Raw genomic sequence first — 16971 nt, 5'->3', positions numbered from 1 at the left:
ATTATTTTTGATAAGTTAAGAGATATATTTATATTTATCGGATTTACCATTTTTTTAATTAGCAGAAAGCTGTAGAAAAACAAAAAGAAGAGGAACAAATTGTCATAGAAGAAAAGAAAGCAGCTGCTAAAAAAGTAATAAAGAAAGAGGAAGTTAAAATAGAAGCCAAAAATGAGGAAGTTAAAATTGAAGGTAAAAAAACTGAAGCTAAGGTAGAATCTAAAAAAGTGGAATCGAAGGTACAGGAACAGAAAAAGGCGGAAGTAGAAATAGAAGAAGCGAAAAAACTACTTGAGAAAAAGACTGCTAAAACTGAGGAAGACAAGAAAGCTCTCTTAGAAAAGATTGAGAAAAAGAAAACAGAAAAAGTTCCAGAAGCTGAGCCCAAGATTGAAGGCATTCCAAAATTAAAGCCAGTTAAACCTAAAGAGGAACCTAAACCTGAAGAAGAAAAGAAGGTAACCAAAAAGACTGAGGAAAAGAAAAAGATTATCAAAAAGAAAGTTGTTTCTAAAAAGAAGGAAGAAGAAGTAAGTACATTTTTGTTTCTCACTATATTTGTTCTGTATAGATGTAAAAAACAAACAAATATATATTTTCGACAACAAATAGATATGCGATCAAAAATTATTTAAAAAAAAAAATTATAAGTGTTTAAAACGTAATCTAATTGTCATGTGTTGTGTTGTGTTAACATTTAGATGTGCTAAAACCATTTTTACTTTAGGATGAATTGGAGTTTGTTGATGATTATGAGCGTCCTGTTTTGGAGAAATATGAACGAATTACACCCACACCTCTTGAAAAGAAACAAAAAGTTAATGACACACCTAAGGTAATCACATAACAGAAAATACTCTACATATCTAAATATACTTCGTATTTTTTATTTTGTTCACTTTACTTTAATATATTAAAATTATTACCGTTAATCTCAGACAAAACGCGCGTCATTGTCTGAAAGTGTTAAAAGTCAGCCAGATGAAAGTGATGAGGAGCCATCACTTGCTACTTCTGCACCTGAGAAAAAACCTAAAGTTGAACCGAAAGAAAAGGTATAATTTTAAAATAAATGTACTCTGTTATTTATAAAAATGTTAGTCGTTTTCGTTAATCAAATAGATTTTCTGTTCTATATTTTTTGATTCGTACAAAAAACAAAATTAATTCATATCAATAATGATATAGGTTGAAGAAGAACCTAAACGTCTTAGTATTAAAAAGGGTGTACTTAAACCAGAAGAGCCTGTCGATGAAATATCACAAATTAAACTATCCAAAGCACCGATAAAACCTGGCGAAGAAACTACTGAAGAACCACAAGTGGCGCAATCGAAAAAACCTCTGAAAAAGGTAGCTTCTACTTAGGCCGTTATATAAATATATTAATTATTATTAATAATAATGTATACTTATGATATTTAAAAAAAATAAATAAATATGTTTACTTTAGCTCGAAGAACAAAAAGAATTCGTAGATGATTATGAACGTCCAGATCTTGAGAAATATGACAGAGTCACACCAACACCATCTGACAGGTCCAAGAAATCAAACGGAGTCAGTGAGGTACATAAATACAAAATATAGAATTATATATCTACGTATATATATACAATTAATTAGGTTTGCGGTAGAATAAAACGTGCGTTGAACATATTTTTTAGGAATCGCCAGAATTCGTTGATGACTATAAAAAACCCGAATTGGAACAATACGAAAAAGTTTCCCCAACTCCTAAAGATAAACGTCGTCCTAGCGAAAATCAGGTAGTTAAAATTTACTTTAAGGAATTAAAATTGTTTTCAAGTAAATATGATTTAAAAATTATTTACGTATTTTTAAAGGACGAAACTGATATAATGAAAGGTAAAATTAAACCTAAACAAAAAGAAGATGAACCGGAAATACCAACCTTAAGAAAACGATCTGTGGCTAAAGACAAGGTAGAACTGGAATATATATTATAAAAAAATATAAACAATATAATTTATATTTTACCTTATTCTTACGATATTATTTAATTTAGGAGGATGAGAAAAAACCCGACGAGAAACCAAAACCCAAAGCGGTTAAAAAAGATGAGCCAAAGGCTAAGAAACGTCCTTCTCTTAAAGAAAAAGAGGTATTAAATGATCTAGTTTAGAATAATACAAATAACAAATAATACGGTTTTTTATTATACTAGGGCCTTTAATATATCTTGGCGTTAGTTTTCGTTCTGCGTCACAAGTCACAATTATTCACTGAAAATATATTTTTATGCACAAAATAATATTTCTTTGAGCTGCAAAGTAAAATGCATATTTTTCGGCTGTACTTACGCATATATTTCTATACAAATACACATCGGCATATAAATTTCAACGCTTTCCTTGCATGATATGAAAAAAATTAACTGTATAAAGTTTTCAGCATCCCAGCGCGATCCACACTTACAGATGATACTTTATATAATTTAATTTATATCTCTTTATTATTTGTTTTGAACTGACAGCTATACTTACACAATGCCTACTATTATTAATACTGCAGATAATATTTTGTGTTTAGATATTTACTAGTACTTATAATATAGGTATCTATATAATTATTTTTAAAGCCTGCGTTTTAATTTTTTTTAACGAAGACTAATTGAGTCTCAAACTGATAATATAAAAGGTAATAATTTTGAAGGTCGAGGTAGAAGAATTTGTCGACGATTATGAGAGGCCAGTTCTCGAAAAGTATGAGAAAATTACACCAACACCAATTGAGAAAAAGAAAAAGGTATACAATTCTCAATACACACTACACATAAAACATAAATACATGTTTGTAACTCGTGCTGTTAATATATATTTTTAAGAACATAATAATTAGTAGATTTTGTTTACGATTTAAAAAATAACTTTTTAAGAAAATGTACAATTATAGTGTATAAATTTATTCAGGAGGATAAAAAACCCGAAGAAGAAAATTCCTCGGCGACCGCACAAAGACGGCGGTCAGTTAAAGATAAAGATAAACCAGAGGTACAGCATATTATAGTATGATAATAATATTATAGGAAAGTTAGAATCAGCAATATAACTCATAAATTTATTACTTTCCCTTAGCCAATGGACGTTGACGAAAGTGTCAGTGTCTCTAAACCTAAAACTCCGATAAAGCCAGGCCAAGAACCTGAAGACGTTTCACTTACACATAAAACACCGGCTGAAATAAAGCCTACGGTTCGTATATACATACAAATAACACATAAACTTGTTATTATTAGATACTTATAACGCTTCATATAAAAAATAACGTTATTTCATGTAGGAAGATGAGGCAGAAGCTAAACTTAAAATTAAGAAACCAGAAATTGTCGAAGAAAAAACGATTAAACGTCCATCACCTAAGGATAAGGAACAAAAGGTACGACGTCCTCTATACCTCAATTTGAAAAATAATATAGGGATTATTATATAGTATCTAAAATGTATAAAAATTTCAAAGTACATGTAATACAAAATTAAAAATCATTCACAGATTGGCAAAGTTTTACCTTTATCGGTGACACAATTATTAGAAAGAATGTTAATACTTATAAAGGTAACATTGTATAGCGTAGAATATAGTTAGTAGACTGTTAAAAATATACACAATTGGTCACATCTCAATAATATATACATATAGTAATTAGATCCACATTTTATACAATATATACTAGTACACACTTTATTTTCAAGCACTACCCTAGTTGCACATTATGGAAATGTCACTAGTTTGCCTGACTATTTAGAATTATTTCACTATTTATTTGTATCACTTTATCTTCAATTTTTCACATTTGTTTACTACTTGCGAGCTTAGGGTGAGGATACTGAAGAGGCGGTCAGTCTTACTAAGCCTAGAACTAAAACAAGCACGACTGCTCCAGAGGAGGCATCTTTGACACAAAAGAAACCTGCTCAGAAAAAGCCTACGGTAGTTATCTCTTCTTATTTTCTAATTATCTCAGCCAAATTTTACAATTTAACAGTATAAAAAAATAAGTAATATGTCATAGGAGGGCTCGGAAGCTGCTCAACTTAAAGTTAAGAAACCCGCAGTCGTCAAGAAAAATACCACTGATGAGGTATATAAACTTATATTCATTTGTGAATACAAATTTAATTTAAATAGATTAGAGCTGAGGTAGTTACGGAATAACTATATTAATATAACTTTAATCAATTTTAATAGCACATTTTCTAGATAGATGTAATGCACATACACACTAACATTTTAGTCTCACATGCACTACAAAAACCGCTTCTATAACGTAGAAATTCCGATAGTTTAACTTGAGTATATTATGTATTTAGGAACCTCTGGCAATAAAGGGAGGTAAATTTGAAGTGCCGCAACTAAAGAAAACTGTCAAGAAAACAGCTGAAAAGCCCAAAAAGGCTACATTTGACAATAAAGAAAACGTTGATGGGGTAAACATCTTGAAATACTGAAAGTTGTTTGTGACGTCCCATTGTATTCTTATTGTCGTTGTTTCTTTTTCTTTCTATCTGTTTCTGTACTTCTATCTTTTCTTTTTACACAACGTCACACTCCACTTCCGTTTTTTGTAAACGTCGCTTTGTACACTATTACACAAGATCACACTTAGCAAAATATTGCACATGAAACACTTCATTACAGGTGATTTTCACGAATTGAGTTTGATTAAGGTCCGGTGTCTTCGTCGTTGTCCTTCAAAAAGTGGTTGTAAGAATCGCATGTTGCTATTAAATGTTATTTGTTATATGTTATTTTTACAGATTGGATCCTCTGTGTTTGTTTTCAAGATATGGATAAAAAAAAATGTAAAATTAAAATGACAGGTTACCTATATGATTACTTTTAGGTAACCTGGCGTAGATATAATGATATAAGCTTTACAGTGATATTTTCTTATATTACAGTATGAATTAGATTTCGTTGATGATTATGAGCGACCAGTTCTTGAGAAATACGAAAAAATATCGCCAACTCCAACTGTTAGAGAAAAGAAAGAAAAAGAAATAGCTAAGGTGAGATATATATGTTATTTGGTAAATATACGTTAAGTTTTGCCAAAAATATACATTTAGATTCTATCGACAAAGTAACTATAAACCTGTCTTAAATCAAAATCTTTTGCATTTTTTACATATTTATTTTTTTGTTCATAGGTGGACAGTCGAAGAACTTCAGTACAGAGTGAGGTTAGTATTAAAATATTGTCTCAATTAAACTAGTCATTATAGTTTTTTATGTTAAAACTGTATAGTTTTATATATTTTTTAATTTGCGGTAAAAGCAAAGAGAACCAATTCCTCAATAGATTTTAGTCAGTCGAGGGACTTTATTTTTTTCCCAATTTGAACGAGAACCTACAATAATAGACCTGTCAAAAAGGCCAAGCTAGCTAGCTAGCTACTGTAGAATTATTACACGAATTTACATCCTTATAAAAACTATGACGTAAAAGATTTAAAAAGAAATCAATTTAACAGCAGATGCAAGTGGTTGCTCAACAAGCACATCTTGCTGTGAAGGTAAATTCTCAGTGTGGTGTGAAGCATTATTGTAAATAGATCATACAAAACTGTTATATATGTTACCCCTTCCATGATTGAATATTTCTTATTTACCATGTTTTATATACATTTGTGCCTAAGTTTTGCTTGTTATAAGCTGTGAATAATAAGTTATAATTATCTTACTATTGACCCATTGTATCTTATATGTATGTGTATTACACACTTAATTAAGTTATCACCAACAACACCAAAAATAATAGAATTATATACTTTGAATGTTTACGAAGTCAAAATTAATATTTTAGTATATATTAGTAAAATAAATAAAAAATAGAATGCTAAGTAAAAGTTGATAAATAAAAAAAAATATCAATATAGTAAATAAGCTTTTGAGGAGTCCTATACTCATATTTAAATTATGGCATCATATTACGATTTTATAATTTATCATAATTATCACATGATGTACGACGTACATACGTTTACGTTTTCGTTACAAAAACTAATTCTTTGATATCATCAAATAAACGTTCATGAATTTAAAAAAATATATTCTATTTCGGTTCAAAACTGACACTCATAGCTGAATTCTTGTCAATAGTATCAGAAACAATATTGTTATTAAAAATGTGTGCTTAAAACTTCCGTATATAATAAGAGACTATTATATAATATTTTTTCAGTGTCGCATAACATTAAAAATCAATAATTTTCCTTTCAGACTGAAAGTAGAAGGGCATCTGTCCAAAGCGAAGTAAGTAATATATAGTGGACTAAATATTATTTTATAATTTAATATTGTGATAGAGTTTGAAATAAGCTCTTAATGCAATAATAAATCATAACAACTTCATCCACACTCAGCAAATTCTTTATACAATCTTATCAACTCTCAGAGGGATTTTAGGTTTTGTATCTATTCTTTCCCTATTGCCATCGATTGTTTTTTCGAAGGTCAATCGATATCTCCTCCTTTATGACTTTAACTTAGTCTTGCATCATTATTTACTTTTCTTTTATCAAACTATCATCCTAACACACCACTTGATATTATAAGCTACACTTTTACCATCTTAAACAGTTTTCGATATGCATATCCTTCAGAACCAAAATTTGTTTTTTGCATTATGTCTTCATCATTGTTTCGCTGTTTCTACTGTATTACTATGTTTATAACATACAAAAATGGACCATCTTCTTCCCTCATATTTTTATTAAATTTGATTTAAATAAAAATATTTATATAGCTGCAGATGAAAAATTTAAGTGAAATTCATTGTGTAGTACAAACTAGTAACACTTTCATAATCAATATCGATAAGAAACTTTTGGATCAAATATTCCGATTATCTAAAATTAGCGTTATTATTAATTTGTCTCGAATAAGTGATGTCAATAAGACTTCTAGGGAGAAAAGTAATGTATTATATGTATGTACGAGTATATGAGTCGTAGCTAAATTAAATACAATGAATTGTTCTGGTGAGTGAATATGAATTTGAAGTTCATTGTTATCTCACGTTGGAAGGTATTACGTGGGCGGTGGGAGTATTTTGCCTCGAAGAGAGTCTATAAAAGTTTGTAAATCTGGCAAGAGTTTCACTTTGCGAATGTCCGTCGTGAAGTCTAAAGTTCGATAATGCTTCGGTTTCGGAAACATACAAGTGAAACGTACGTCGAGAGTGTGGTTAGTGGTTCTATGTGTTAGTGGTGTGTAGTGTAGGCCTAGTGCTTCTGCAGTTCAGACAAGGATCTAAAGGATATTGCGCCGTTAATTTCACTCATTTCTCTGTTTTTCTCATTTTGTGAAATATGACTTATTGAGAAAAATCCTAAGCCTCACATTATTTCTATTTCTGTTTATAATTAGGATCTATTCCAACTTATTTAAATTCCTACCTGAAATCTGTTTGACCTAAAATTGTATTATTTAAAATTATTAATTTGTAAAGATATTTTAAATTTGTTAAACTTTTATCAACTAAAGCACTTGAAATTTAAGGTAAATTATAACCAAGTCAGTACGTTATTTCATAATTTTCATAATTATCCATAGGTTCAAGAAGTAAGGACTGAGAGCCGACGTAGCTCTATCATTGAAAACAAAGCACTAAAGGTAAGTTCGATCATATTTACGCAATATTTTACATCTTAGAAGCAAAAACTACCTGAAGCATTCTTGTATCTGAAGCATTCTTGTATCCTTGTCTTAGAGTGTAAACCTGCTAACAGCCTATTAAGCAATTTATCTGGATCCAGATAAATTGCCTCTTTAAAATCTGTATTTTCTACTATATTAAATAAAATAAAGGTTAATTTAGTTTTGTTTTACATTTTCGATTGGTGTAAAAATTGTACATAACGAAAAACAAGAAACCAGATTCAGCACGTTCCCACTCTAAGTCGATGATATTAAAAAACACGAGTAAATTTTCTAAATATATTTGTTTCTATACATCCATGGTATACGTATATGTACAGTTCCATATCAGTCTGTTAATTCTTTTAATTCTAAGAGGAGCTAAATTTATTTCTATGTACGTGAGTAAATTATTAGTCTCACAGATTTGTTGATAGCGCTGTCAGAAACAAATTGACTCTTTATTTCGTGAAATGTTTAATAAATTTAAAGTTTTGTTTGGACTCGAGCACCTGTGACTACTAAAAAAACACTAGCTGGCTAATTGCCATTTACGAGGGCCATTTAACGGGAGGCGGATGGTATGTGCACACTGGCGAGAGACAATTGTCTGCAATTATATTAATAACCGACTTGCAAATTTTAGTACCATAGATATTCTATGGAAGTTATAAAAAAATCCAGTGTTTTTCTATATATAAAGCAATGCTACACTTTGCTTAAAATGGCTGTTAAGTATTTTAGACATATAGTCCCATTTGCTCTACGAGCAATATCTTAAATTAAATTGAAAACTGTTCCTTTTTTGATAATAATTACATAGTATATCTTTTGTATTAGAACAATATGAACAAACACCATGCTATCATGTTTTTTATATGATATATTTGATTCTCCTCAATCTTTAATTATATCATTCTTCTTTCCATTTCTTTTTGCCATATTTTTTATATAAGTTTTAGCTTACTGTAATTGGTAAATTGCCTATTCTTTATTTTAGTAAATTCACCATTCTGTAAATAATAAGGATATTGATAGATTGACCAATGTAAGAGAAACTCGTGAATTTGTGATGTTTTGATACAATTAATTCAAATTACATTTATGACAAAAATTAACATATTCTTTTGATAGATCACAAAAGAGACATCAGAGAGCAGGAAATCATCGGTGGCATCTATATCAGAACAAGAACAGGTTTCACAAATTAAAAAGACTGCTCTTAAGGTAAGAATAAGAAATATTGAGAATAATACTATTGGATAACATATATTTTATTTAATTTTTTTCCAGTTTTATAATTTTATGAAGTTAGTTTTGTAATTTTAAGATGGCAATTTGCAAACCCTTTAGCAAGAACCTCAATTGAAGTGTGAATTTAGTTAATTATCAGTAGTTAAAGATTTTGTTTTCGCTTATTTTAAAATTGGTATAAGACACCGAAATACCGCTTTTAGCAGAATTGACTAATGAGAGCAATTTTTGGTAGATCGCTTATGCGAAATTCCTTTTACATATCAGAATTACCTGCCATGAGTTTTTGAGATTCCCTCAAGTGTGATAATGTATCAAAATGTTAATTTCAGTAAAATAAGCAATGACATGTAGTTACTGTAAATAAATTCAACTGAACTCAATTGATACGTTATCATGTTATTTTTTTTTTAAGTTTAAATTACACAATCCTATGGCTTATTGTTAATATTTATTTTAGACAATCGTTAAGGAACCAGAAGTAGTAAATGAATTAGAGCAAATAAAACTTAAGGTAAGTCGGCTTTTAGGCTCTTTTGCATGTTATATATATATGTCATTAGAAAGAAAGATATAGCTCAAATTGTCCCATATGTGTATGCTTATGTAAAAATGTTGTTTATGTATGTTAAGATATATTTTTTGTTTGTTGTGATGTCCTCCTATACCTATATAAATATATGGATATATATAATAAGGTATTAAAATTAAATACTCTATTTTATAAATAGGATGACAGTAAAAATGTAAACGACAAGATAAATACAAGAACAGGTGAACTAAATGAAAATACACATTCTGGGCGACCTACGAAATTAGACACTCAGGTACACAAATACACATATACATACATACTACTCGCACAATTACTTAACTATTTCACTGTTTTTTCATTATTTATAAATAAAAATATTTATTTAATTTAGGAATCAATACAAAAAACGCAACCGAAACGTAGTCTTAGCTTAGATCAGCCGCAACCAAAACACTCTCAGGCTGCACGCCGTCATAGTAAAACTGAGGTATATTCCTTATAATTCTTTGATTTATTATGTAAATAAAATGTAGGATCACATTAATAATATTATTTTTTACTTGAAACTAGAATGTTGACGAGGTTAAAAGTGAAAAATCTGAAGTCGATAATCAGCCGACTAAGAATGATTCTGATAAATTAATTAATACGAGACGGTCAAGTAAAACACAACAGGTATTTAAAATTTGTAAAACACATTTAATGAATTATTTGGTTTAAATTACTTTATTTGTTTAATCTTGCAAAAAAATCGTTCACGTAAAAAAGTCGTTCACGTAGTAAAGTAGTTATAATTCTAATGATTTCTATACTTCTATTATTCTATTTTATATTCAGTAATTTTATACTAAACATAGGCAACGTACATGATATGATTCTTTATATCTTAGGATGGTACCGAAAGTGAACCGAAAAATGTCATTAAAATTATAAAAGATAGTCCAGATAACGTCGAAACCATTGACGAATCTAGTCCTGAAGCTAATACAACAACCGAGGTACTTAAAGGACCTTTAAAAACTTACTTTACTTTTTTTCCTGAATAATACTATTCTATTTCTTATCTTAAGAATAAGGTAGCAACTTTTTTGTTTTTTAATTACTTTCAAACAATTGATGTATTTTATGGTCATTTTTTGTCCATATAGGATTTAAATATAAATAAATCAATCAAAGTTGACGATCAAACCCCAAAATCTGGGCAACAGCCGGAAGAAATTTATCCTTGGAGACGACCAAGTAAACCCAAAGAGGTGATTATTAAAAATCGCAATAAGTATTTTTTTTATCATAATATGATTATATTTAGTTTTAACGATATTTTATTATATACGTTCTTATAGGATATTGATATACCTAAAGATAAATTACCGGAGTTACGGGATTCAATTCGAAAAGAAAATACCGAGGTAAACTATTCACTTCTAACAAATCTTATATAAATCTAAATTTCTATAAAAGAATAAAATTTTATATTTTCTAATGTTAATAGATTCCTTATAATGAAAGTAATAAATCAAGCGGCACAATAGAAAGACAAATAGAACAGACAGCTTATCCTTGGAGGAAATCCAAAGAGGTATTTTGATAACCTCATTTTTGTTAAGTATTATTATATATTCAATACTTAAATATAAAGTAATATTTTACTAAACTTATCAGGTACCAATGTTAATTACACCGGAACCTGATATTAAACAAAATGAAGTACCCTTCTCTTGGGATGTTATTCCTGAAGTTCCACAGGTACTATAAAATACGATAATTATATATTAAAAATATAAAAACTTATCAATTAATAAATAATTGTTTACTTAGGTGGAACAAACACCGGAATTAGAGAATCAGTATAAACCCACATTACGTGAAACACAAGACACTGTACCTTGGAGAAGGTCTAAATCTCCTCAGGTATACCATCACAATGATATGTACCACTTTACACCACACACTGCACTCATATAATTATACACATTTTGCACAAACATAAATCATTTTTGCACTAGTTAAGTATATATCTTAAATTTTAAGATATCGTTCTTTTCTATAACATACGAGTATATGCATTTTTGCTAAATGTTTCCAAAAGTTTCGTATGGTCGCCAGTAACCTAATTTACTTACTACTCTAGGCTGAGTCAGGGGATACACCAGAGAAAAAACCAGCTTCTTTAGAAATTCCACAAGCCGTTATTACCAGCAGGCCTCAACCTAACGAGGTATTGGCAAAAGATCAATAACAAAGCGTCAAAATTTGGCACAATGCACCTACACTTTTTTCACAGGATTTCAATTCGATACTTGCACACGCACTTGCACCAACTTAGTAGTTACGCACGTAGTTCGTTGAAGTAGTTAGTAATTTATTTATTTTTTAAGATATTGTATAAACTATAGAAAACATTACAAGTAGAACTGATAGAATTTATTAAAATATCTTGGGTAAATAAGTGTTAACTAGACTCTTATTTTAAAACATTAAATAAAATAAACTGCATGTTGCAGATATTACATGTCGCATGTTTTTGTATGTTAAAATTATAAGTAATGATTCTGTAATGTCCTTGGTCTATAAGCCATGTGTAGACTGCAGTATCTTCGCTTTTTATATGTAAACTTATTTTCCCTGCTTTTGCTTCTGCTTATTTAACAACTTAAAATAATATTAACGTTAAAAATAAGTGAAATTTCTATTTTTCCATCTAGAACTCAGGTAATTTACGTGTTTATTCATTATTTTTAATTTAGTAGCAGTAAAGTCTCCGTGTCTGCATCAAGAAATTGTAATATTGTTTATCCAATCTCAAACAGTTTTAAAATATTTTTTTGTGATTACAGAAAGTTGAAATTAAACAAGAAAAGGTAGAACAAGAAGCAAAGAAAGCGAAACTCACGACAGTCAAGAAGAAGGCCGAAGAATTACCTGAAATCCCAGATTATGACAGGCCTGAACTTGAGAAATATGAAAAAATATCACCAACGCCCACTACTAGGGAAAAACCAGAAAAGGATAAGGTATTAAAAACATGATAGAATTATAAAATATTTCAAAAAAACTGAAGCGTTGCTAAAGATGTGAAATTAGAACTGTAGTGTAAGCGGAGTTTTAAAAATATTTTTACATTTATACAGCCGGCTGAAAAGCCAAAAGTACCCGAAATCAAGGCACCAGAGGAAAAACCAGTGGCACCTAAAATTGAAGTTGTACGAGACAAGTCTCCGAAACCGGATGCAGCAAGAAAGCCTTCCTTGTCTCCTGCACCTCCAGGACGACGAGGATCTCTTATTCCTCCTCCAGAAGAAATGGGAAGACGTCCTTCCTTAATTATCAGCGACGAGGTATGTATATATTACTTTTGTAGTTCTCAGAAAGATAATGAAAAATCATTTTTAAATTATATTATCAACATTACAGAGAAGGTATGAAAATCAGATCTAGAATTTCCTAGTATTGTGCTGTCTGATTGTAGAATAGAGTATTCTCGTAGGTATATTTGATTTAAGAATATTTAAAGCACGCACTTATTTCAAGACACTAATATATCACACAATACATGAACACTTTTAAATGTTATGAATTTATGTTACTTATAAAAATATTAATATCTAAATAGGTGCGTGACTATACATATATGTATATTATAGCTGAGCCCTGTAGACCCTATTCTGTCGAGCCGAACCCGTAACATTAAAACACCCTAAGTACCTCCTTTGAACAACGCTAAACCTCGAGCTTGAGTAACGGAAATGATTATAGTTGATTTAATTGATTGATTGATGAAGCTTAGAAATCCTTATTCCTGGCTTTTTAGATATTAGATTTTACACAGTAGGTCGTATCGAGACGAAAGATTATCTAATAGTAACGAATTTAGTTATTAAGACGGTAAAACACGTAATCCACAGGAAAATAGAAAACTAAGACCTGGTGAGGTGATCGAAGAGAAAAAGGTAATAGATAAAACGCTACGAATAATTATAATAATTCGTTGAATGCTATCCGTTATGATGTGGCCGTGACAAAATTTTAACTGCAATTCTGTCAAAGAAATTATGTTATTGCATTTGCATCTGACGCGGATTAAAACACTGTTGTCGAGGGAAGGTATCTGGATAATTACATACTTACTAATATGAGTGAAAACTTTTAAAGATTTAAGTTAATAATAACTTTATTTATATTTGTACCATTTATATGTATGTAATTGTCCAGTATTCGTCTGGAAGGCGTTTCTCGTACAGAGCACCAAGCTATATTGCACAATTTTTGTGACACAGAGCACACAAGCAAACTGCACAGCTTATACGCACGTTGCACACAAATAATGGTTACTGTAATTGGTTCTTTATATATTAGGGTATTAACTGAATCACACGACGTAAGAGCGTCTCTTAAAAATAATAGGCTTAAAGCGTCGACTAACAATAATAACAAGGTGAGAATAACTACTGCGCTACTGACAAGGTCAAGGTTGAATTAGGGTCAAGGGTTCTCAGGTTCGGCGGCACAGATAGGCGACAGTTTATTTCGCGGTTATTACCAATATTTTTTAATAACAGGTCACCAAATTACGTCCTGGAGAAGTTTTAGACGAGAAAAAGGTGAGATTGTTTGGGTCTGGTCAATATAGGTGGACGCTGCTCGCTTTGCAAAGCATTTTGTTCAATTTCAATTTTACTTTTTTTTCCTTTTTTTCGCACATGACAATACGGACAATATAAATGTGATAATATCTGATATACTTGTATCTTATATATCTCTTATATCTTTACTTCCTACACTATGACTCATTTACTGATTACAAATCACAGTTACACAACAGAAATGAGATCTCTCTACTTAACTCTTTTTACAATCTATATAATAAATATTAGTTTCTTTAGTTTTTCATATTCTTAAGTAGATTTTATACATCCCCTTTGTCCCTTGTAGGATCCATTGCAATCTGTACTCTGACAAATCAAAAGCCGCTTTATTGACTGGCGGGGGTTATACTTTTAGCGCAAATGGCTATGTCGCAATTTAGTTGACTTTGAATTGTTTTGCATTAATGGATCATAATAATTTAAAAAAAAAATCCCTCTTATTTAAATTTCTATTATGATCCCCTTTCACAAGCTAAGCTTAATAGAAAATCTATAGAATGGCTTCAAGTTTACCCTAACATTGGATTATTTTTTCTTCTAATCTTAGATTTAGTTTAGCTTTTGATCATTGCCACCAGTATCATTTCTATAAAAAAAATCATTCCATGAGGTATAACATACACTAGAATGATAATACAACTGAATATAAACACTATACACAATTGTACAAATTACTTCTACACTAGGTAATAAATTAACATCTAATGTTAATTGAGCACCCACACAACTCACCTTAAGTCCATACACACATTTTTATAATACCTACACGATATTAACAGAGAATGTATTACTAAAATAATTTTATTTTCCAAAAAAGAAACGCGGCAGGCCGGGTGAACTCTCTGATGAGGTATCTACAATGTGTGGAAATATATGTTTAGATATCTATGTTATAAAAAAAATTAGACTCGTGGCTAACATAGACATTTTTACAGTGATTAATTATTTCTGTTTAAAAGTACTCTCATAGAAACTTATTATAAAACGACTACCAAAGCCGTAATATAATTTGTTTCAACTTTAAAGGAATAGAAACATGAAGAGACAATTGAAATATTGACGAAAGTTAATTTAATTACGATGATAGTTACAGTGCATCTAACACTTCGTTCTAACATGTTTATCAACTGATTAACAAGTTACCGCCAAAACCCAATATATTACAACTTGTATAAACTGCATGAATTTCTGCTGTCAATTTAAAATATGACGCAATTATATGCTTTTTTATAAAAAAATATTGACCTATGAACTAATTTAGTTTATATCAGCATCCCGCGTTAACCTAACTAAAGATGGTAACCTTATATCAGAAAGAAGATTGTTGATGTTAGGTTAAAAAATTCCAAAATATAAAATTAACAGATGTCCTTGCTTGTTGATGCCACAAAACATAAATGTAAATATATAAATTGCATTCCAAAACGATGTCGTATCCAATTTATAAATCAAACGTATTGAATATAGAAGCGGAAGCTAAACAAAGATATTTAATTATAAACCAATGAATTTAGTTCGCAGCCAAGTTGAATGCAGGACGTAAGCAAGAACGTACTTGTACGTATTAAAATAAATATTACTTAATAATTAATTCTAGATCATGGTTTTGCATTCATTTATTTCTTTCTACTTATATACAGATAAAACTAGCTAGTGACTAATAGACAACACGCAGATGGAGTTATGGATAAGAGTAGGGAAGCACAAACAAAGTAGGTTAAGTAGGAAGGCAGACCCTGGTAATAGCCGGAATTAATGCCAGGAAGAAGAAGAGTAGGGAAGCACAAAGTTTTCCGAAATTCTTACGTTCTTGTAATAAAACGAAAATTTACGTTTCAGGATCACAGTTCACGAAAATTTTGCTAGCGAAAGGTAGTTTTAGTTACAGATCAAATAAAAATATGAATAATAAATGTATATAGTTTAAAAGCTGATGAAATCGATAACTTAAATCAAAAATATATTTATATAGTGACTAAGAACAGAACGGAGAGCAGTAAATATTGAAGAGATAGACAACGGCCCAGTGGTGCCAGCTCTTTGCCGAATTCCAATGATTGATAGTTGCTCTTAATAAAGGCTAGGAGCTAGGCCAAGGTGATCGGTCTGTTTAATTATTGCAAGTTGCCAAAAGTAATGACTTATTGAATCAGGGGTATATTATTAGACGTATTTGTTAAATAAATTGCGAGATCATTGACAATAGAAATAAAGAACGTATTGAAGATATACTCAAAAGCTATAATCTATCTAGCAACGATAGATAGAATATACACTATACGATACGATAACTAATAATTAATCATGAATTGAAATAATAAAAGATCATACACTGTATTAATATAAAACAAAAACTAATACTTACGTAGTATACACTAATAAAGTGACAAAGAAAGACGAGCTCTAAATACACGACCACGTTGAGAAAAATACTGTCACGCATTCCATAGCGCCACATAATTAGACAATGTTATAATTAAAAACAAGGACACGCTAGAAATAGAATAGAATAGATGTAAATGTGATTGACAAGTAGATATAGATATGGTTCATACCGAGAGGCGCGTGGGTCGTACGCCCAGCTTGTGGATTGTTATGATATCTATCTTGGCATGGCTACAATTTTTACAACTATTGGCTATTATTGATGCCTGTCAAAGGTGTTGGTTGCATGAGAGAAGAAATTGGGAAATTGAAACGTTTCTTTTAAACAATTTTTTCGAGAAAAAAAAACAATTTTGAAAACTTTTCAAATTTATAAAATTATTAATATTCATGAAAGATGAAAAATCGTTACTTATGAGTACCGTGACATTTTATCTATAGATGATTATATAAATAGAATAGAATAGAATAATTTTATATTAGAAACACAT

General features: G+C 30.0%; 1 protein-coding gene across 5 annotated transcripts in view; it reads left to right on the top strand.

Annotated features, from left to right (window-relative positions):
* Positions 1-16971, top strand: part of bt (projectin protein bent) — a 97610-nt gene that overhangs the window by 11562 nt on the left and 69077 nt on the right. The window contains exons 15-50 of one of the 5 annotated variants that reach the window (XM_085202319.1): positions 63-530; positions 728-835; positions 939-1055; positions 1189-1353; positions 1454-1567; positions 1666-1767; positions 1846-1944; positions 2028-2123; positions 2675-2767; positions 2932-3012; positions 3097-3213; positions 3302-3397; positions 3836-3949; positions 4032-4100; positions 4330-4446; positions 4921-5028; positions 5170-5202; positions 5497-5535; positions 6242-6274; positions 7577-7636; positions 8795-8887; positions 9375-9428; positions 9646-9741; positions 9841-9936; positions 10020-10124; positions 10340-10447; positions 10598-10702; positions 10793-10858; positions 10942-11028; positions 11112-11195; positions 11268-11360; positions 11581-11667; positions 12287-12463; positions 12581-12787; positions 14009-14050; positions 14913-14945. In XM_085202319.1, the coding sequence (XP_085058445.1) occupies positions 63-530; positions 728-835; positions 939-1055; positions 1189-1353; positions 1454-1567; positions 1666-1767; positions 1846-1944; positions 2028-2123; positions 2675-2767; positions 2932-3012; positions 3097-3213; positions 3302-3397; positions 3836-3949; positions 4032-4100; positions 4330-4446; positions 4921-5028; positions 5170-5202; positions 5497-5535; positions 6242-6274; positions 7577-7636; positions 8795-8887; positions 9375-9428; positions 9646-9741; positions 9841-9936; positions 10020-10124; positions 10340-10447; positions 10598-10702; positions 10793-10858; positions 10942-11028; positions 11112-11195; positions 11268-11360; positions 11581-11667; positions 12287-12463; positions 12581-12787; positions 14009-14050; positions 14913-14945 (3762 nt within the window). Of the gene's footprint in view, positions 1-62; positions 531-727; positions 836-938; positions 1056-1188; positions 1354-1453; positions 1568-1665; positions 1768-1845; positions 1945-2027; positions 2124-2674; positions 2768-2931; positions 3013-3096; positions 3214-3301; positions 3398-3835; positions 3950-4031; positions 4101-4329; positions 4447-4920; positions 5029-5169; positions 5203-5496; positions 5536-6241; positions 6275-7144; positions 7208-7576; positions 7637-8794; positions 8888-9374; positions 9429-9645; positions 9742-9840; positions 9937-10019; positions 10125-10339; positions 10448-10597; positions 10703-10792; positions 10859-10941; positions 11029-11111; positions 11196-11267; positions 11361-11580; positions 11668-12286; positions 12464-12580; positions 12788-13354; positions 13400-14008; positions 14051-14912; positions 14946-16971 lie in introns of those variants that run through there. The other 4 variants (XM_085202314.1, XM_085202316.1, XM_085202315.1 and 1 more) reach the window with 4 other exon arrangements.

Source organism: Heliconius melpomene, chromosome 18, assembly GCF_056956725.1.
Source record: "Heliconius melpomene rosina isolate 202511_hmr_F chromosome 18, ASM5695672v1, whole genome shotgun sequence".
NCBI classification, from domain to species: Eukaryota; Metazoa; Arthropoda; class Insecta; order Lepidoptera; family Nymphalidae; genus Heliconius; species Heliconius melpomene.
This window is presented reverse-complemented; position numbering and strand designations above follow the sequence as displayed.